Genomic DNA, 22213 nt, shown 5'->3' with positions numbered 1-22213 from the left:
AGGTCTTCAACATAAGAAACTTTAAACTCTTATCTTTGCTTCATATTTCTTGCCAATTGCATGGTACATATGCTTAGTTCAAGTTTATCGTACTACAGATATCTTATTACATTAGCTACAAATAACTTCTTTTTTTTTATTATAAATCATTTTTTTGGGTACGGCCCTTGATAAAGCAGAATGAAGACTCGGATTCATGTAACCAATTAATTCTGAATAGTTGAAAAAAAGATTATAGTGAAGATGATGATAAATCATTATTCTCAAATGAGCAACATGAGGTAATACCCTCACTTGGAAACTATATTTGACCTATGTTTTAGGGATCTTTTTTGGGTTTAATCACTAATTAGCATAACTTTCTAAAGTAATTTTACATTAGTTAGAGACTAGTATGTTCAAGGATATCATGTAATAACTAGGGGCAAGCCTTTCTATGTATCTCTGTACACATTTAGCTTAATAAAACCTGCAATTATCACATCTTGAAATGACTATTGAGAGTTAACCAAAAAAAAAAAAAGACATATGATGGTGCTAGCAGTTTTTTATAGACCATATTTGATGCAAGATATCGTTGTCATTCACTCACAAGCCACCCAATCTTGATAAGTCAACGATGTCTCTAGATAAATAGAAACTGTATATGTGCTTTCGTGACTTCACACATGTATAATTTATATATTTTTAGAGACTTACAGTGGGCAGTCGTGTAATCCAGATCAGACAAATAGGAGCAAGTCGTATAATCCAGATCAGACAAGTAGGAGCTAGCGGATGGCAATATAAATAAACTAGCACCACTTGCATTTATTAGTTCATAATTAGACATTGTTGCTGGCTGGCTTCCAACTATCTCATCAAGGATAGACGGCTACCTAACATATAATTTCTAAATATTTTGAAGAGACACGAAAAGCCTCACCCATAGCCATAATTAGGAGGCCTATCAATATTTTAATGATGTCTGATTCAGCATTCTTAATACTCAATCTTAAATAAATAAAGTTTTGATCCTAGTTCAATCTTAGGGGGAATATGCTTGCTCAAAGGAAATCTTAATGAGCCCCTTCTTTTTGGACAAACTTTATCCAAATTATGGGGTTTTCGTTTCAAATAAAACTGGTGTGCCATGGCAACTTTAAGACCGTTCTTAGATGCCATTCTTGAATAGCACGCGGAAATGCTTTCAATCCCTTTCCCTACTTTTTAGTGCATCAAAAGCCTTGGAGGATCCCCACACAAAGAAATCTATTACCCTCCTCTCTCTCTCTCTCTCTCTCTCTCTCTCCTCTTTTCTTTTCACAATGTTTGAGGCTCTTTGAGCCTGAAATCATTGCCTCATATCTCCTATCCCACTTTATACTTTTCCTCCTCCTCTATCCAAGTGTTCTAAAAATAAAAGTTGTGTTGAGCCAAAATCAATCTCTCTCTCTCTCTCTCTCTCTCTCTCTCTCTCTAAAGTTGTATGTTGAGCCAAAATCTATCTCTTTCGCTCTCCTCTCCCTAAAGTTGTATATTGAGCCAAAATCTCTATCTCTCTCTTTCTCTCTCTCTAAAGTTATATGTTGAGCCAAAACTCTCTCTCTCTCCTCTCTCTCTCTCTCCTCTCTCTCTCTAAGTAGTTCAATGTGTTAACCTTCTTTCTTTTGGATGTAGTCTAGGGTTAGTACTTACGTGACATTAGCATAGGTGGAGCTGATGTCATATATATGTACAGGCATTTGGAGACTCGGTCGAGGTACTCGGACTTACCTATGTAGCGAGCCGGATTGCCCCAAGTTACTTGGTACAACATGGAGTACTTATTGGTACAACATGGAGTACTTAAAAAAAAATGGTGTGGTTTTTATAAGGTTGCAATCTTAAACAATCCAATTAAGGTGTAACTCCAAATTTTATTATAACATGTAATTTTGGTGTAAAACATTCTTAGGATATTTGAAAATCTATTTTCATATCTAATTATAAAACTTTAAACTCAAAAAATGGTTAAAATCAAGTAGATTTGTAAGCATATGAAAATCTTGAAAATAGATGGTCTAGATAATGTGTTCCAAGATGTACTATTTTTTGAACTCAAAATCTTTTTCTTTGCTCATATTCATACATCTCAATGTCGAGATGATCAATTAGAGAGTTTTTCAACGTTAAAACAACACTTGCCGAAAGATTTTTGCGGCACATCTATAATTCTATATTTTAAGGTTGCAACCTTATATGAATGTTTTCCTTTTAAAAAAAATCCTCATATAGAAAATATTTGTGCATAAATTTTTTTATATATAATTTAGATATCATTGACAAAGATTGGTGGTTTTTTTAGACATATGTACTATTTTTATAATTTTTTGATTTTTGAAGGAAATTATTTCATGTGGTCTGAACCGCATGACTACATATACAGTCCAAAAAGTGTAAAGCACCTATCTCAAAGATGCATGCAAGTAGATGTTTCATATAAAAACAATGGAAACTAACGGTCCAAATGTTTCCTTACTAGAATTATTATTTCTAGCTTTTAAAATTTACTTATTTTTTCATATTCATGATCTCCATGTTGGAGATTACATGTCCTTACAAATTAAGTCCAAAAGTCCATCTCAAAAATAGATTTATTAATAGGCCCACATTTCTACATATGCGAGCTTGGCCACATAGAAACCAGGTCCTTTTTAGAATATGCCCGACAGTAAATTAATTTTTTAAATCCATATTTTATATACTTTTAATTTTATTTACTTTTTAGGGTTTTTATTTATTTATTTGAGCTTTTCTATATTTATTTCTTTTTAATAAGTTTTATTTTCTTAAAAAAAATTCAGTGGCTTTTGGTCTCGCACAATACTCGGCGGAGTCCACGAATAACTCACCTCGAGTGGCCCGAGGCGAGTATCGAAGGGCTAACATGCACCTTCCCAAAAATAACAAAAAAAATGGGCGTCAAATTAGTATAATAATTTTACTTAACAATGAAATAAATAAAATTGTAGAACAAATTCAATAAATTTGTAGAAAACCTTCAGGGCTTTTTATGAAAAAACCTTACTAGATTCTATTTTTAAGATAGTGGACTTATTGAAAGCTTATTTTTTATTTTGGCTCGCATTTTTTTTTTGTAGATGGATAAATAGACAAATTTGCTCCATTTTAAAAACAAATTCCTAGGTTTTCATCTTGCACATTTTTTTTTTCCACCTATTTCTCTCTCTAAAAGCCTGGTTTTGTAAGCTCTTCGCTCTGTCTCACGTTCTCTCCCTAAAAACCAAATTCGTTATTCAATTTTTTCATATTCTTTGTCTAAATACCAAATATGTTCTTTTCTACTATCACATTCTCTCTCTAGAAGCCCGACCCAATTCTTACCTCATCTTCATATTCTCACACTAAAAATCTAATAAAATTTTTTGCCTCCATCACATCCTCTCTCTAGAAACTCAACCCCATTTTTCCCTTCTCTCATATTTTTATCTGGAAATCCAATCTCATTTTTGTCTCTACTCACATTCTCTCTATAGCGACCCCAACGCCATTCTTGAAGGGATTCAAGTGGTAGTGTGATCTTCTGTATTGCTCCCTTGTGGAGTGGCAACTGCTAATCATGCGGAGATGAAGGCGGTCTTGCAAGGTATTAAAATCCGGAAGGAAAAAGAGTCGGGTAGTTCATTGCTCATTGAAGGTAATTCGAGGAATGTTATCAATTGGTGCAATTCTGTATCTATACCATCATGGTGACTGAGATATTTTTTATTGCAAATTATGGACTTAGCAACCGGTAGCAATCTAAGTTTTAGTCATATCTATATTCTATAGAGAAGCTATATTCTATAGAGAAGCTAATCAAGTGACGGATGATTTAGCTAAGAAAGGAGCATTTCTCGATTCTTTAGTTGTTTATCCTGTTTTGTTTTAGCTTTTATACACTATAACTCGTTTTCTGATCTAATAATATTTACCACTCTTGTTAAAAAAAAAAAAAAAAAACCATTATTGTCTCTTCTGACATTATTTAGAGAGAAAATGTGGGAAAAAGAGAAAGGAAGCTTTAAGATTTTATTTTTAAAAGATGAGCAAATTGGTCCATTTACCCGTCTACAAAAAAATTAGTTGGAGAAATGCTTTGATTGTGATGATAATGATGACCTTCTATAAGAACATAAGAGCCGAAGTCAAAAATAAAATGAAAAAGTTTATATAAGTGTGAGGCTCAAAATAGTCAAATTATTGTGCACCTCAAAATTTTCACTAGAGGAGGTTGTTTTGATGCCCAAATATCTTCAAATTGATCATCTCAACCTCAAGATGCATTGACATGAGAAAAAAATGGATTTCAAGTTTTGAAATTAGTGTATCTTGGAATGCATTTTTTGACCGTCAATTTTCAAAGTTTTCATTGATCTATTCGATCTATATTGGTTTCGATACTATTTGAAGATGCACTTTACTTTGATTGTTTAGAGCCTCGGCCTTATACATATGGCACCTAAAACAAAATCCTATGAGATCTCGTTTTTTAAAAGAAAAGTCTTGCAAGGCTTTTCAATTAAAAAGCCCAAAATTTTATTCCTTATTGCTTTGTGACTTTGTCACTCCCTTATGTGCTCTTACTTGGAGGAGCTGATCTCCTAATTATGTTTTGTCAAAATTTATATGCAAATTTTTACGCCTTTGCTCTCTCTTTTACGCTCTTTAAGAGAAACTCTCTTCAATTAAGAAAATTAATAAAGGATTCGCCCTCTTTGCTTTTTCCATTTTTATTCAGGATTATATATAATGAGACCAATTACCTTTAGTACAAAAAGGTCACAATTAGTTGCAACCATCCAATGTAAAATCTAATGGCTTAGTGTGTCACAAAGTTATAGAAATTTTCCATTGAACTTTGAGTGTGGTCAATAGAAGAAATGCAGCCACTCAACTTCATATTCAATGATCAAGATCAATTGTGACCACCTTGTACCAAAGGAAAATAATATCATTATATATTTTTCCTTTTCAAAAACAAATAGGATTGCGTGTTCTAATAAGAGCATAACGCGCATTTGCTGCCCTTAGCAAAACCCCAGGTGTATTTGTAGGTTTTCAAATTTAGCGATGTGATTTATTAAATCTATTAACCAACCTAAATGTAAATAAATAATAAATAAATAAAAACTTGAATACATTCCCTAGATCAACCTGAAAAAAATCATGCCTTATAATTTTACATAGACTATCCAATTTTTGTTCAATCAGATAAATGTGTTAAAGTAGTCAAAATCCTTTTATTTTTGAGTACTCATATGGTGATTCTAAAGTGGATCCCATAATTTTATAGGAAAGAAATCCACCAAGTACATTGATTCACCCATGGGAGTAACCGTTTTTTTTCCTCATGGGTGTCGTAAAATTTACGGTAGCTTGAAAAATCCATGTTCAATTCTAGTTATGAAATTTGAATTTTCAAAGGCGATGCAAAGTGATCATATTTATAAACACTTGAAAATTTTGAAAATAGACTGCCCATATAACTTGGTACATGATGCATTGTTTTTAGAACTTAGAACTTTTCTTTTTTTCTTTTTTTTTTATGTGTACATTTGGACTTCAAAACGACCGATTGGAAGGTTTCTCAACTTCGAAAGACACTTCTTTTTCCTTTATTTATATCTCCAAAAATTTTACATCCATCGTGGACGATTGCTAAGGCTTTGGATTGTTTACTTATAGCAAATCATCTCACTTAATTTTTTGAAAGGTAAAGTAAGTCTTTTCATTACTCAAAATTTATTGTATATGGGAAAGGGGCGTGGTCATTGTGGCGGCACCCTCACACCCTAATTATCACGTTATCTTTTTCATTACCACTGATACCACCCCACTAATATCTTTAAAAAAATAACTCTTAAGCTATTTGAAAAAAATGGATAGAGATTGGTCTTCCCTTTTTAATTGCCCAAAAAAAAATTTGTAGTACATGATTGATCGAGCGGTATACAAAGTACGGTAAGAAGATAGAAATAAGAGAACAACTCAATAAGGTCAAGTATGGAGGCTACCGATTCTAAGTGGGTCACTCCCACGAGTCTCCTTGTAACATTTTAAACATTGAACTTGTGCTAATCCGCCCTTAGTCTCATATTTAATTCGCATTGTGTCAATGGCAAATTAGCATAGCTCTACAACATCATACTATATTTCCTAAATCTCCCTCTACCACCTTTGGTGACCATTTTGAAGTTACAAATTTTATAATTGCGAGTGGAAATAGATTGTTAGGTCATTATACGTAATTTCTAGCTCTGAAACCACCTCTTCTAACAAGGTTTAATATATATATATATATATAGAGAAAAAGTTGGGGTTAGCCCACTAGTTCATATGAACATATGATCCCAACAGTCCAGATTAAATCTGGGCAGATCTGACAATCACGGATGTTTGGTAGTACTTGAATTTTATTATTTTTTCTATAGATCCAAATCACTTAAAATTTAGGTATCTGTTCTTCTCATCAAGGTTCACTTAATAAAAATATTTTAAAAAATAACCAAAATGTCCCTCAAAATTTTTTGGGGGTATTTTCGTTAATTTATTTCATGTAAAATATTTGTTTGATATTTTTCAAAGATTCACCTATATATATATATATATATATATATATATATATATATATCAGCACGATAGCTAATAGCTACAGTAAACGTTCAATGGCCCAAATTGAATCTAGGGCCATCAAATGGCCACGATTGTATTTTATATTTGAGGTTTAAAATTTCTTTTTTTTTTACAAATCCAATTCAATTGAAATTTTGAGCGTATACTCTTGAAAAATAGAAAAATATAATAAAAATATTTTAAAGATAATTATAAAAATAAATTGACCAAAATACTTCTAAAAGTTACGTGGGTATTTTGGTCAATTTATTTTTTATGAATAATTTTTAAAACATTTTTATTAGGTGTGCCTTGATGATAATAGTTGACGATCAAAATTTTAAGTAATTTGAATTTAAAAGAATTAAAATTTAAATATAAGATACAATTGTGACCATCAGATCGGCCTAGATTCAATCAAATAAATTAGAGATCTTGACGACTTGAGATTAAGATTATTTTGTCTACTAGTTTAACCAAGTTCAAAAATAAAAAATTATAAAATTGTTAAATTGATATAAAAATATTATAAAATAATCATCCAACCTTGTTTATAGCCAATCAATCAAACATCCATTTCAAATCATGTTTTACGAAATCCCAAGGCAATGGTTGGTACTTCGTAGCCTAACCTGTTGGACTGGCTAATCTAAATGGGTCTTGAGAGCATGAATTGTACAAGAGAGGGGATAACGACTTAGAGGGAGAGAGAAACCATAGCCTGGGAATACGGGAGGGCGGGATAGAGAGAGAAGCTGTGGTTTGTATAGAGTCGAAGCTCTAAATAATCAAAATAAAATACCCTTTTAAATAGAAATTTTTGTGATAGCGGTTAAATATATTTTTATCTTTAGTTATAAAAGTTAAAGTTTCAAAAATAGTGTAGATCGAGCATATCTATAGATCTATGAAAATTTGAAATTTTTGAAAATTGACGATCTAAAAATGCATTACAAGATACACTATTTTTAAAACTTGAAATCTACTTTTTTCTCATGCTCAGGTATCTTAATATCAAGATGATCAATTTGAGGATATTTGAGCATCAAATCAACCTCTGCTCGTGAAAGTTTTTAGGTTGGCTCTAATTTGATTGTTTAAAGCCTTGGCTCTATATAAGTGAGAATGATTTAGAGCATAGGACGAGTTGAGAGACGAACTGATTCAGAGCATAGAGGATAGGAAGAGACGGATTATGGCTGGTAATGGGTTTGGTGGCCCGGCCCAAAAAAGGTCAATGGTCACGAACTATGACCCAAGGGCCAGTGCTAGCGCCTCGCCCAGCCTTATCTTTCTGATTTTTATCTTTTATTTTCTCTTCATTTACTTTTGGCCCATAGAAAGGGCCACGGCCTAGGCCGGCTCTCTAGGGACAAGGGCTGGGCCAGGGTCCGTCCAACCCCATACCGTTGCCACGCTTAAGAGGGAGAAATTGTGTATTTGGTGTGGCATTGGGTCCAGTTTGGTCAAAAAAAAAAAAAAAAGTTTATGGGACCTGGTCCCAAAGTTATCGTATGCGGATGCGGGACTAGACCCAGACCCAATTGGACCCAACCAAAAAATAAAAAATATATATTTAAATGTATTTATATATATATATATATATATATATATATATATATATATATATATATTAAATAAAAGGAAAATGTTTGTACAAAGTTGCAACTTTAAATTTTGAACTAAAGATGTACCTCAAAAATCATGTGTGAATGTTGCTTTAATGTTGAAACCCCTCTAATTGATCACCTCGATATCAAGATGTATGAATCTGGTAAAAAAAAAGATTTTGAGCCCCATAAATAATGCATCTTGCAACACACTATCTAGATCGTCCATTTTCAAGATTTCATATGTTTATAGATCTTCTTGATTTTAACCATTTTTGGAATTTAAAATTTTATAATTAGATATGAAAATAGATTTTTCGATAATCCTAAGAATTTTTTATAGCAAAATTACATGTTATGATAAAATTTGGAGGCGCGCCTTAATTGGATTGTTTAAGATTGCAACCTTATAGAAACTACACCCTAACTAAACACATTCAGTTATATTTATTTAAAGGGTGTGGTTTGTAGACAGTGCCAATCTTATACTATTGAAATAAGATGCGCCTCAAAAGTATGCCAAAAATCTAGTTTCAGTGCTACAAAGTCTTGCGATGATATGAAAATATATTGTTAACCTGAATTATGAAATTTACAGTTATAAAAATAGTGACGATCAAGCAAATCCATTAACAATTGAAAATCTTGAAAATGGACGGTCCAGATAATGTGTTAGAAGATGAATTATTTTTAGAACTAGAAATGTCATTTTTTTTTATGTCAATAAATCTTAAGGTTGAGATGATCGATTTGAGGGTTTTCCAGCATTGGAACAAGCTTCAATAGTAGGTACTTAAGGTGCACCTTACCTGTACATTATAAGGTTGAGGCCTTATACAAACTTTTTTCTTTATTTAAAAGGGGTTTATCTAGAGCCGAGACTCTAAACAATCAAAGTAAAGCGCTCCTTCAAATAGTATAGAGAAATATGGTTTCCATATTGGAAATCTTTGTGATAGCCTTCAAATATATTTATATGTGTAATTATAAAATTTCAAGCTTAAAAAATAGTGTAGATCAAGCAAATCTATGAAAAGTTGAAAATTTACAATCCAAAAATATATTACAAAATGCGTTGTTTTCAAACCTTGAAATCCATTTTTTCTCATGTCCATGAGTATTGATGTCGAGATAATCAATTTGAGGATATTTGCGCATCAAAACAACCTCTTTTAGTGATATTTTTTAGGTCCGCTCTAATTTTATTGTTTAAGGCCTCGGCTTTATATAAAAAATTTTTTATTCAAATATTATTAAAATATTATATATTAAATATTATTTAAATAATATCACTATTTCGGGTTCGGGTCCACATAAACCAAGGCCGAAATAGTGTTCAAATCCAATATTTGGACCAGGACCTGACCAGACCGGTCGAGTCTAATTTTTGGGCCCAATACCCAGACCTAGGTCCGGACCCCAATAAGGTCCGGTCCGGTGCCACCCCGACCGCCGCGTGTAAAGAGAGAGAATAAGGGGGAGAGAGAGATGGAGAGAGAAATCTTTGGAGTTTAGGAGGAGGAGACAGATTGTTGCTTTTCTAGTGTACTTGTGTGGAATAAAAACCCGGGCTTGACAAGGCCTGGGCCGTGGCCAGATAAGCGATTCGCGTGTTGTCAATAAACTATTTGCCCCCTTTATTGCCAATTATTACAAATAAATCCACTCCAATAATGGACCGTAGGCGTGGCTACGAACTTAAAAAATGCCTCTTGTCAATATCAATATTATCTAAACTACCCTCAAGTTTGAATTTTGAAATGCATTTGTGAATGGAAGCTTAAACATGTTTTGATTATACGTATAAGCGGTTGAGTTGTCCTTCCTTGCAGCTCGTAAACCAGAATAAGAAAGAGGAGAGAGTGTGTTTGGTTAGTAGCCAACATAAAAAATTTGTTACATCTATATCATGAATCTTGATAGTCTACCGCAACTAGGTGAGATAAGGCTCGGATGATGATAAAAATGATATAAAAATTTGAGTTGAAGACATACAACATGGATTACATAATTTTGAAGTGAAGGAATACAACTTAAATATGCACTAAGTAAAAGTTTACACCAAGTATCCACCCTATACCATAGATTTGAGGCGCACCTCAAAAGTCCACTTGGGAAAAGTTGTTCAGATATTGAAAAAATATCTAATTAATCACCTCGACCTTAAGATATCAAATGTAAAAAAATAAAAAAATTTCTAAGTTTAATCAATGCCTCTTATAATATATTATTTAGATTGTCAATTATCAATATTTGTAAGTGTTTATAAATATGCACCATTTTTGCAGCTTTAAGTATCATAATTAACAACATAAGTAGATTTTCGAACCATCATAAAAAATTCTAGCACTAAAACTACATCCTCTCACAATTTGGAAAAGTACACCCTACACCTTACGTGTATTGGCACTTCATACACACCAAGATAATATCAACCATCCACTCTTGTCAATGGATGGTGGGGATCAATGAAACTTGGACAACATGTCTCCTAGCAAGGTACACATCTTTGGTGAATGGTATTATTTTCTACAAACGCTTTTTGGGTGTATTTTCTTGAGAAAAAATAACCACCTAACTCTTTTTTTATTTGAAAAACTTGTATGCGTCTCCATATAAATATTATTTATCTGATGATGATGATGATTACGATGATGATGATGATGGCGGTGGTGATTATATATACGGAGAGATGATTGAATAACTAAGAGTGACTCGATAATAATGACACTGGTTGGAGCTTTTTATAAGGCCATAATTGATGTGTGGCTCAGTCTCAATTATCCGATTAAGATCAAACTATTAAAATCTAACGATACATACAAATCTCATGAGCATAGAGATTCATGGAAAGCTCACTTGTCTTTTTGGGAATGTAATTAAGCATTGACAAACTTTATGTGTATATTAAATTCTCACATAGTCTTTGCTTAAAGACACGCAAATATATGATCTAAATAAATTGCAAATGAGCCAATAACAATACTACATATTGATGTCTTATAAATGCAGTTGACTCATAATATTTTTGTTGATTCACTTTCAGCTTTCCAATCCCTTGAAAAATGGGAGCGAGCCACCAACAATATATTACTTATGGCCTGATAAAATTAACAACAATACATTAAATTATTGTCAACTCACTTTGATTCTCATCAAAATATTATAGGTCTCCAATCTTTGTTATTCATTCTTCAAATTGCAAATTGCAAATGTAGGTGTTTTAAAACCCATATCAACGGGTCTCATCAAAATATCGTAGGTATTCAGTCTATGGTCTTTATTCTTGAAAGGGCACCTACATGTGTATTAAAGCTCAGATTGGTAGGGTTGTTCGTTCAACTATAAATCTATGTCTAATCGTTTGATCGTCAATCTAAATGGTCTAGATCGGTACAAATCGGTGGTCTAAAAAAATATCAAAAAATCAATAAAATAAAAATAAATATAAGGGTTATGAGGTAGAGATACAAAGGGGCCTAAAAAAATATTAGACAAGCTTAAAAAATATATATATATATAAAAGAACGTATTTAAGGGGGAATTTGCCGGGGACTCATACTATCATGGAAGCGATTTAGTCCTAACAAATTCGCATTTGGATCGGGGATCCAAATTAGAAATCGTTAGGTTTTAAATTAGGAAAAAGTTTATAAAAATTTACAACCTTAAAATGTAGAATTAAGATGAAACCTCAAAAATACAATAGAAAATACCGTTTTAATGTTTAAAAACCCTCTAATTGATCATCGAGATATATGAATATGAAAAATTAAAAAATACAAAAAAATTTGAGTTCAAAAAATGGGTGAAATTTGTATAGAATCGAAGCTTTAAACAATCAAAATAGAGCCCACCTTCAAATAGTATCAAAAAATATGATGTCGATACTTAAAATCTTTGTAATAGTCTTGAAAGATAGTTTTATCTTTAATTATAAAATTTAAAGCTTGGCTCTATATAAACGTTTTCCTTCAACATAAGGGCGGGCACCAACTTGCGAGTGATGTAGAAGGCTAATTAAGATATTATAACGAGGGACCATGTCTGATTTTGATAATACGGAGCTGTTTTTAAAATTTGGAAGTGGGTCCCACGTAGGGTTGCATGCATGGGCCCACCCGGTTTGGCCCTTTCCTCTATAAAGGCGTCAAAGGAGAGAAGAAAAGAAAAAGGCGGGACCCTTACGAGATGCAAATGAAGGGAGAGAGAGAGAGAGAGAGAAGAAAAGGAAAAGGGCGGACCCCCAACTCCGCTGTTAAATGGTAAGGGAGAGAGAGAATATAAGAATGGAAGTAGAGAGAGAGAGAGGGGGAAAGAATAGGAAGTTTGTTGGTTGGCTTCTCTGTGAGATTTAGAGGCCTTTATACCGAGACGGTGGGTGGACAAAAACCAGTGCCTCTTGTTACACTATACCATTTTCAGTCCAAAGCTGCCCGTTTCAGGTGAAGTGAAACTGAGGAGAGAGAGAGAGAGAGAGAGGAAGGATAGTAGCCATAAAGAAGCTTAGAAGCAACCTGTTGAAAGAAAAAGAGCCGAACAGTGATCTGAGAGAAGCTTGAAGAAACCTGTTTTGAGAGAGAGAGAGAGAGAGAGTGTGTGTGGAAGTAGGAGTTTTAGCTGGAGAGAGGTAGAACATCCGTGGTCTAGAGAGAAGATTAGAGCAACCTGTTAGAGAGAGAAAGAGAGGGAGAGGAAACATCTGAACTCCAGTAGTCCATAGAAAATCTCAAAATCAAACCATCTTTAGGGGGAAGAGCGATAGAGAGGGTGGGTAGAGAGAGAGACTTGGCGAGAGAAAGCTTCCCAAAGCCATAGCTAGTACAAACCAGAGGGAGAGAAGGGGGGTTGCTTGAGAGAGAGAGAGAGAAAGCTCCCAAATTCTTAAGCTCATCTAGAGAGAGAGGGGGGTAATCGCCCATCGGGCCGCCAAGGAATGCGAGCAGGTGGCACTTCTGTGCAGCAGACACTCACTCCGGAGGCCGCTGCTGCAGTCCGCCATGCGGTTGCCCTCGCCCGGCGGCGCGGCCATGCCCAAGCTACCCCTCTCCACGTCGCCGCCACCCTTCTCTCTCTTCGCTCCTCTCCACTCCGCCGAGCCTGCCTCAAATCGCAGCAGCAAAACCACCCCCTCCCACTCTCTAACGCCCACCACTCTCTCCCTCACTCCCACCCTTCTCTCGTCACCTCTCTCTCTACCTCTCTCTCTCACCCTCTCCAATGCCGAGCCCTCGAGCTGTGCTTCAACGTGGCCCTGAACCGATTGCCGACCAGCGCGACCCCATTATCTAACCCTTCTCTCTCTAACGCTCTGGTGGCTGCTCTCAAGAGGGCTCAAGCTCACCAGAGGCGTGGAACAATCGAGCAACAGCCCCAACCGCCGTTGCTGACTGTGAAAGTGGAGCTTGAGCAGCTGGTTATCTCCATTCTCGACGACCCAAGCGTTAGCCGGGTCATGCGAGAGGCCGGCTTCTCGAGCACAACTGTGAAGAACAATTTAGAGGACACTGTTTCCTCTGGTTTTTCTCCCCCTTATTCATCACCAAACCACAGTTTATGGAATACCCAGTTGGTGAATTACTCCCTAGACCAAAACCCACCTTTTGTTTCCCCTGAAAAAGCTGGTTTTTGGAGTGATTCTAGAGAGAGAGAGGAGGATATGAGGGTGGTTATGGAGGTCTTGGTGAGGAAGAAGAGGAGAAACACTGTGGTGATTGGTGATTGCTCTGAGAGTGCAGAAGGGATTGTGAGAGAGGTCATAGTGAAGGCAGAGAGAGGGGAGGTTCCTGAGGGGTTAAGATCTGTGAAGTTTGTCCAACTTCAGTTTGTTTCTCTCTCCAGTTTCAGGGTGATGAAGAGAGAGAATGTTGATTTGGAGATTTCTAGTGTGAGAAAGAGGGTTGATGGGTGCTTGGGCTCTGGTTCCTGTGAGTCAGTGATTGTTTATACAGGGGATTTGAAGTGGGTGGCCGAAGGCCATGAGAGAGTGGGGAGTTTTCTAGAGAGAGAAAGTGGTTATAGCCCTGTTGATCATGTGGTTTCAGAGTTGGGGAGGCTGGTTTTGGATTTGAATTATCAGGGGAAAGTTTGGTTGATGGGTTCAGCGAGTTATCAGAGTTATATGAAGTGTCAAATGAGGCAACCGCCATTAGAGAACCAGTGGGGGCTTCAGGTGGTTTCTGTTCCTTCAGGTGGCCTCGCATTAAGCCTCCATTCTTCAAGGTGAGAGCTCTAGTGGCCTTAAGCCATAGCTTGGTTTATCCGTTACAGTTGGTTTCTTTTTACTTCTCTCTCTACAGTTGGTTACTTTGCTTACTTTCTCTCTAGTTGGCTTCTTGCTTCTCTCTCTACATCTGATTATTTTCTGCTTCCTCTCTCTCTCTCTAGTGTCCCTTTTTAGGTGTGATGTTTTCTCTGTTTCTCTCTCAGCAGTTGCTTGCTTCCTGTTACTCTCTCTAGAGCTTGTTTCTCTCTCTGTTCTTTCTACATGTTTCTCTCTCTTCCCTATATTTGGTTTCTATCTACTTTCTCTCTCTTCTTTGTAGTTGTTTTTCTCTACATTTGATTTCTTTCTGCTCTCGCTCTCTCTTTACTAGTTTTGCTTTCTACATTCCTATGCATTTTCTCTCTCTTCTCTACATTTGTTGTCACTCTCTCTCAACTTTCCACTTGTTTCTCTCTCTATTCTTCTCTCTCATGTTGTCGTTTTAGGCCACAGGGTCAGGTATCTCTCACAAGAAAACTCAGTCCCATAAAACAAGGAATTCTTCGAATGGAAGGCACACAAAAAACACATAAATGGAAAACTATCGTTTTCACTCGTCTCAAGAAAACAAAACCACTGTTTTCTCTCTCTTCCTCTGCGATGATATTGAGAAGGGAGAGAGACAGGCTCAGTATAGAAAACCTCTCTCTCTCTCTCTCTCTCCGTGAAAGTCACACACACTCTGTAGTATCTAGAGCATAACATCCATGAATCTCCTCTCAAGACCCATGAACCCAAGGTCCATTAGTCTCCTCTCAAGACTCACGAACCCAAGGTCCATGAGTCTCTCTCTCTCTATGCAACCAAAAGTCCATGAAAAATTCTCTCGTTGAGTCTAAACCCAAACACCCATGGAATAGTCTCCCTAGCTAGATTCTAGATGCCAATGTCTATGAGAAAACCTCTCTCTCTCTCTCTCTCTCTCTCTACAATCTCTCCCTACAACTAAAAAGTCCACACACTATGACAAACATCATGAAAATTTCTCTCTCTACAGTAACATCATGAAATTTTTTCTCTCTCTACAACCTTTCTCTACGACCAAAAAGTCCATATATTACAGCGAACATCCATGAAAGTTTCTCTCTCTACAGTTTAGAGCCAAACACCCATGAAAAACTCTCTCTCGCTCTGTAGACTCTAGAACCCAACATCCATGAGAAAGTCTCTCTCTCTCTCTCTCTCTCTCTCTCTAGGACAAGGGCAGTGACTAGAGAATCCACTGAGAAACCCTTTGAATGGTTCCAAGCCATGATTCTTGGTTAATTAGGGCATAAAAAAACACCCACTTTTCAAGGGGATTTAGTGAGGGGCATGATGGCTTTTGGGATTCAAAAGTTAAAAACCGCCGTATTTGGAAGACAAAAACACAAAACAATCCCATTCTTTATCGTTTCTTCAAAAAAGGATAAACCCAAACTGTTTCCATGATCACATAGAATAATGCTTTTTCTCATCATTTTGCTCTTAGTTATAGTAATCTTCAAAGTTAAAGGGTGTGGTTTGCATACGGTTGCAACCTAAAACAATCCAATTAAGCGGCACCTCTGAATTTGATTGTAAATGTCATTTTGATATCAAATTTTTTTAAGATGACCTGATAATCTATTTTTATCTTTAATTATAAAATTTTAAACTCTAAATATGGTTCAAATCAAGTAGATCTATAAACACATGAAAATCTTGAAAATGGACGGTCCAGATAATGTTCTCCGGGGATTCGAAATCTTTTTTTTTTTTTCATATTTGTGCATCTCAATGTCGAGATGATCAATAAGAGGGTTTTCCAACATCCAAACAAGTTTTTAGAATGGATTTTTGAGGTGCACCTTTAATTCTATATTTTAAGGTTGCAACTTTATATAAACTTTAATTCTATACTGTCGAGAGTATTTAAATTTACTTTTAATAAAAAAAAGGTCACAATTATTCTTAATTATTAAATGTGATATTGATTGGATTGAAATTTATCACAACATTCAGGAAATTTTGATTTGGACATGGTGCCTAGTCAATGACATGATTTCAACAACCCGATTTCATGTCTAATGAGTGTTAAGCAAAATCGAACCAAAATAGTTAACCGGACATGGGCCCGAAAGCAGTTTAATCAGCCTAACTAGTAAATCGGCCAATTCAACCGTTCAAATCGGACAAGTCCCTAGCGGTCAAAGAAGTTTTGAAAAAAATAAAGATACAAAAAATAAAATAAAAATAAAAATAAAAATAAAGATACAAAAAATATATACTAAAATATGAAAAACATATAAAGAATTATTAAAATAAAACACATTCAAATGAGGTTGAAAATTAATGAAAAAATGGATTTTAACGACCAAAATCGATTTTCTAAAAAAGATGAAAAATTATAAAAGTGAGTATTAATGACCAAAATATTTTTTTAATCTTTACTATAATATAAAGAATATTAAAAAATACATTACAAACCAAATTCCTTATTTTTGAGAATTTATATATATTTTTTAATAAAAAATAAAAAATACATATCGATCATCAAAACCGTACAAAACCGAAATCGGTCAGTGGCCGATTCCGATCTAACCGAGCGTTAGATCGTCTAATTTTTCCAAGAATGCATCTCTCATTGTATACATTTTCTATTAAATTATCAATGAGAGTTCAACTATTTATTATTTTAGCTTTGATTTAATTTAATACCTATCCAAATACACATGATCATTAGTTGGAATAATAGCAAATGTATAAAATATTGTGTGGGTATTATGGCAAATTTTCCTTTAAAAATAAGTGAACGTGCTCGGAAACGCTCCAGTCTAGTCATGATCGAGAGTCAAGAGATTCTAGTTCGAGGAAACCCGAAACCGGAATTGATTCTGTCTTTTCAAACACAAATAACAATCAATCGTTCGAAGAAACTAGAATATTTTTACATAATCCAAAGAGCTTTCTTTGTAGCAATAATTCAATTGAAGAAACTGGGCGTTTTGCTTAGTTACAAGCTTTTCTTATTTTTGCAGTGGCTTAAATTCAAGGACACCCATTTCACATAGGCTTGTGAACCCAAAAGGCGAAGAAGAAGGGGAAAAGCTCATTTGTTGTGGAGATTGCACTTCAAATTATGTGAGAGAAGCTGCCATCATCAAGTCACAGGGTTTAAGAGCTTCGTCACTCCAAAACCCTAATACTAAGCAAGGCGGTGACAATGAGAAAAGCTCGACTGACTTGCCCTTTTGGCTTCAACAACAATTTCCGCTTAAAATTGAGAGTCCTTCTAATAAGGTAGGACCTATTCAAAGTTTACGTTTGTTTTATGTGTGGTTCAGTGTAGGAATATTTTCACAATAATTGCTTTCAGTGTAGTTTTTTATATCGATTGGTAACTAATTGGTGTGAAAATATTCTAACACCGAGGGAATTTTTACACGAGAACCAAACATTTAGCTTTTCTTCTTTTCCTCTGGTGGATAACATTTTGTGTGTCCCCGCACTCATGTGGTTTGTGTCTGGATATATCAAGTCATTCAGCCAAGGTGGTAGGACTGGGATTCAACCGATAATAATACCATATATTAATTATGGTATAGTAAATATAGTTAACGATAAAATCTGATATTATTTTCAACTCAATCCCAATTGTTCAAGATCAGATAGCTATGGGTTCCCCAAATATAAATAAAGAACAAGTGTGGAGACATCTATAGTCATGAATTTTATTTTTGTAATTTGTTATAATTTATGGTGGTGAATCCAGTTGAATTGCACTATAATGTTGCATTTACTTAAAATGTAAACTAAATGTTTTCCATGACTATGGCCATGAAGGATTCTGCAGAGAAGATGGTTGAGCTGAGAAAGACATGGAACAGGCTCTGTCAAAGCATTCACCCTCCTCTCCAAACCCAAATTCCAAATTTTTCAAGAGAGGCTCACTATGATAAAACCAGCTCCATTGCTTCTTCTCTGATGCCCTTTCATGGCTTCTATGCCATGTCCAGTCCATGGTGGTCCAGCTCTCAAGCCTTTAATGGCAGGAATAACAGTAACAGTTGGGCCAATAACCCAAGTGCCGGTTGTCTATCTCTTACTGATATTCATTGTAATTCAAGCTCTTTAGCTCCATGGAAAACCCAACAATTTTGGTCTATAGAAAACAATGGAAATCACCACCAAGAACCAGCAAACAAGCCCAAAGATCTCAGCTTTCAGAGCTTCAAAACTGGCTCTAATGGAGAAGTGAGGACCACCCTTTCCTTGGGGTTGGATTCAAGTGAAACCACAACCAAGAGTGGTCCTGCAACCTCTGTTCTAGAGAGAAGGAGAAATCTCATAAACCCAAGAGATTTTTGCAGGGATTTACAGGAAAATTTACCATGGCAAATGGGTGTTATCCCTAGGGTTTCAGAGGCTTTATTGGATGAAAACAGAGTGTGTTGTCTGCTTATCAGAGGCTCTGATAGAGTTGGAAAGCGAAGGCTAGCAAGAACAGTGGCTCAGTGTTTCTATGGCTCTGCAGAGAAGGTAGTGGCCATCAAAATGGGTGAGGTGGGAACGCCACACCCCCAAATCCTCACCCTAACTCTGCTCTCGAACCCCCAGCGCGTGATTTTAATGGAGGACATAAACCAGGCTGACCCATCATTTCTTCGAAAGCTAGCCATGGCTGTGGAGAAGAACAAGCTCGTGGACCCGATGGGGAGAGAGCTCTCTCTCTCTGAAACCATCTTTATCATGACAATTCACAGCTCTAGCAGTGGGTCTGGGGTTTTTGAGAGAGAACAAGAGGTGGATATGATTCAGATGAAGCTGAAAGTAGAGAGAGAGAGCAGTACGAAGCTTGAAGTGGAGAGAGGAAGCAGTCCAAAACACGTGAAAAGGAAAGCAGAGCTTGATTTACAGGGGAGCGAGAGTTCAAATGAGGATCATCCATGGAAACAGAGCAAAACCAATAGGAAGAAACTCTCCGATCAAAGGCCAAGCAGCCATGAAACCTGCAACAACAGTAGCTTGGACCTCAATCTAAGCATAGAAGATGGAGAGCCACACAGCGATCTAACTCAGGAAACAATCGGAGAATACACAGAGGAAACTCAAGAAAAAAACACACAAAAATTCTTGGATTCAATCTCTAAGAGTTTTGTGTTTGACCCTCCATCGAACTCCAATACAGTGACTGAGAGTCTCTCTCTAAAATTGAGAAGCTCCTTCAGAGAGGTATTTGGTGAAAGGGGGTCATTAATGGTGGAACAGGGTCTGTTAGAGAAAATGATGAGTGCCTCTTCCTCATTCCTCAACTGTTTTTTCGATAAATGGGTGAGAAAAGTGTTTAGAAACAGTTTGGAAAGCATTGGTGAGAGAGTTGCAGAAGAGAAGGATTTTAGAGTAAGAATGTGCATGAAAGAGGAGGGGTTGGCACGATCAACGATGGACTGTGGGTTTGAGGGCTCAAATCTACCTAATAGAATCGATTTAGTCATGTAAAGATGAGGTATGAGGCAAGAGAGAGAGAGAGATGAGTCAATGTAGAGAGAGAGAGAGAGAGAGAGGGGCATTGGTTGGATTGGGGGGGGGGGGGGGGGGGGGGAGGGGGGAAGAGAAGACGAGGACCATGTGGAGAGAGAGAGAGAGAGAGAGAGGGGAGATGAAATGGTCATATTGTGTAGAGAGAGAGAAAGGTGTCAGAATGTCTCTCCATTCTCGTATGTATGTATGACTAAGAATGAAATGTAATTTTAATTTGAAGACTGTCCTTTGTTGGGGTGGGGGGTGATGTTGAAATGGCCTCTTTTCGCTGTAGAGAGAGAAAGTTAGAGAGAGAAGCGTAGTCTCTGTCTTATGCTGCAAAAAGGTATGCGAACGGTCGGTATTCTCACTTCCATTCTCATTCCCATCACACTCACCTTTTTACCTCTTCACTCTCTATTATTTGGTCGGTCCCCCTTCTTTCTCTCTCTTCTCTCTCTCTCTCTACGGCTGAGCCGCGTGTGCATGTCACGTCCCCCATCTCTCTCTCTCTAAGGCTATATGCATGATTGCCGGAGATGGCTCTCATTCTCTCTCACGTGCTGCCTCTCATTTCTCTCTCTCTCTCTCTCAATGTGGGTCTCTGTCACTCTCCCTCCACATTGTAGGGTATCCTCTCTCTCTCTCTAACACTAAAATTTATATCTCCCTATTCCCTAAAGTATCTAAATTCTCTCTCTCTCTCTCTCTCTCTCCCCAACGGGGGGTGTGACACCCAGTGTTGGGAAAATCTAGGGTCCGAGTAACCATAAACGAGCCGGTTCACCTAGCCGAACTGGACATGTCCCCATCCGCGTGTAATATGCGTTAAAAAATATAAAAATTTTAAAAAATATGAAAAATATATTTAAAGCTTGATTAAATAAAGTCCATCAAATAAAGTTGAAAAATAGATTTAAAAAAATCAATTTATGCCTAAATGTATTTTCGAAAATCTTAAAAACAAGATAAAAAAAAATGTAAACCAAAAACTCTTTCTAATCTTTGCCAAAAAATAAAAAAACATTTAAAAATACATAATAAATGAATCCATTATTTTTTGGGATTTTATATCTTTTTTCGAAAAAATTAAATACCCACCCAAACCGCCAAAACCGGTCAATGCCGCCAGTTTCGAGTTAAGACAAACCGAGTTTGTAAACACAAATCACACTCTCTCATGCTCCTTTCTCTCTCTCCACAAAGCATAAGATGTCTAAAATTTCTCCTCTCTTCTCTCTTCTCTCTTCTCTCTCTCATGCTCCACTTTCTCTCTCCACATTGTTCCACAAGGTGGACAAATTTTACCTGTTTCCTGTTCGACGGGGTACGAGGTTGAATATAATCTCTCTCACTCTCTAGATCAGTAAGAAAGTGTATTAACTGTAGTATAATGCTTGTTAATGTGTTACACTAAAAACAAAAAAAGGCTTGTTAATACATCATTCAAAATTTGAAGCATTTTTTAATTTACTTGTTATTGCTGATAATCCATTATTTCAATGAAATTAATCTTGATAATGAATTATCTATTATTTGATGGTGATCATCATAAAGTCATATGAAATCAACTTATAATCAGTAAAATTTATCATTTTGATAAATAATTTTTACTTATTTATACTAATTTGGTTAAAACCATATACTTATGGGGAAAAGTTTATATAGAGCCGAGGCTCTAAACAATCAAATTCGAACCTACCTCAAAAATTTCATTAGAAGAGGTTGTTTTGATGCCCAAATATCCTCAAATTCATCATCTCTACATCAATATGCATGGACTGGGACAAAATTGGATTGGAAGTTTGGAAATAATATATTTTGTAACGCACTTTTGGACCGTCAATTTTCAACATTTTCAAGTTTTCATAGATCTCTCGATCTACAAAATTTTTTAGGCTTTAAACTTCATAAATAAATATGAAAATATATATTAAGGCTATCAAAAAGATTTTCAGCATTGAAACCACATTTTTTTTTACACTATCGGCTCTAATTTGATTGTTTGGAGCCTAGGCTCTATACAAACCGCACCTTATATTTATTGCAAAAAAATAGCTAAAAATTGCTGCAACTAAGTTCAATAATTAAATAATATTGTATATAATACATGACACGTATCAAACAGCTAACGAGATAATATTATCTAAAGTAAACAGTTGTCGATAAAATAGTCTAATTCCAAATAAAATTAATAGCCATACAAACATACACATGATGT

At 35.7% G+C, this 22213-nt stretch overlaps 1 protein-coding gene across 1 annotated transcript; it reads left to right on the top strand.

Moving 5' to 3' along the window:
• Positions 1 to 12538: 12538 nt before the first annotated feature.
• Positions 12539 to 20235, top strand: LOC18435676 (Double Clp-N motif-containing P-loop nucleoside triphosphate hydrolases superfamily protein). The gene is made up of 3 exons (XM_006845719.3): positions 12539 to 14468; positions 17511 to 17772; positions 18316 to 20235. The coding sequence occupies exons 1-3, from the start codon at positions 13183 to 13185 to the stop codon at positions 19969 to 19971; spliced, it is 3204 nt and encodes a 1067-aa protein (XP_006845782.1). The 5' UTR covers positions 12539 to 13182; the 3' UTR covers positions 19972 to 20235.
• Positions 20236 to 22213: the final 1978 nt, after the last annotated feature.

Source organism: Amborella trichopoda, chromosome 12 (genome assembly GCF_054954075.1).
Source record: "Amborella trichopoda isolate Santa Cruz 75 chromosome 12, AtrichopodaSantaCruz75HAP2 v2.0, whole genome shotgun sequence".
Taxonomy (NCBI): Eukaryota; Viridiplantae; Streptophyta; class Magnoliopsida; order Amborellales; family Amborellaceae; genus Amborella; species Amborella trichopoda.
Note: the sequence above shows the minus strand (reverse complement) of the source record. Positions and strands in the feature narration are given on the sequence as shown.

Coding starts and splice junctions, on each gene's coding strand:
- LOC18435676 (XM_006845719.3), top strand. CDS start 13,183: ATGCGAGCAGGTGGCACTTCTGTGCAGCAGACACTCACTCCGGAGGCC. Junction 14,469..17,510: donor TTAAGCCTCCATTCTTCAAG/GTGAGAGCTCTA, acceptor TTATTTTTGCAG/TGGCTTAAATTCAAGGACAC. Junction 17,773..18,315: donor TTGAGAGTCCTTCTAATAAG/GTAGGACCTATT, acceptor ATGGCCATGAAG/GATTCTGCAGAGAAGATGGT.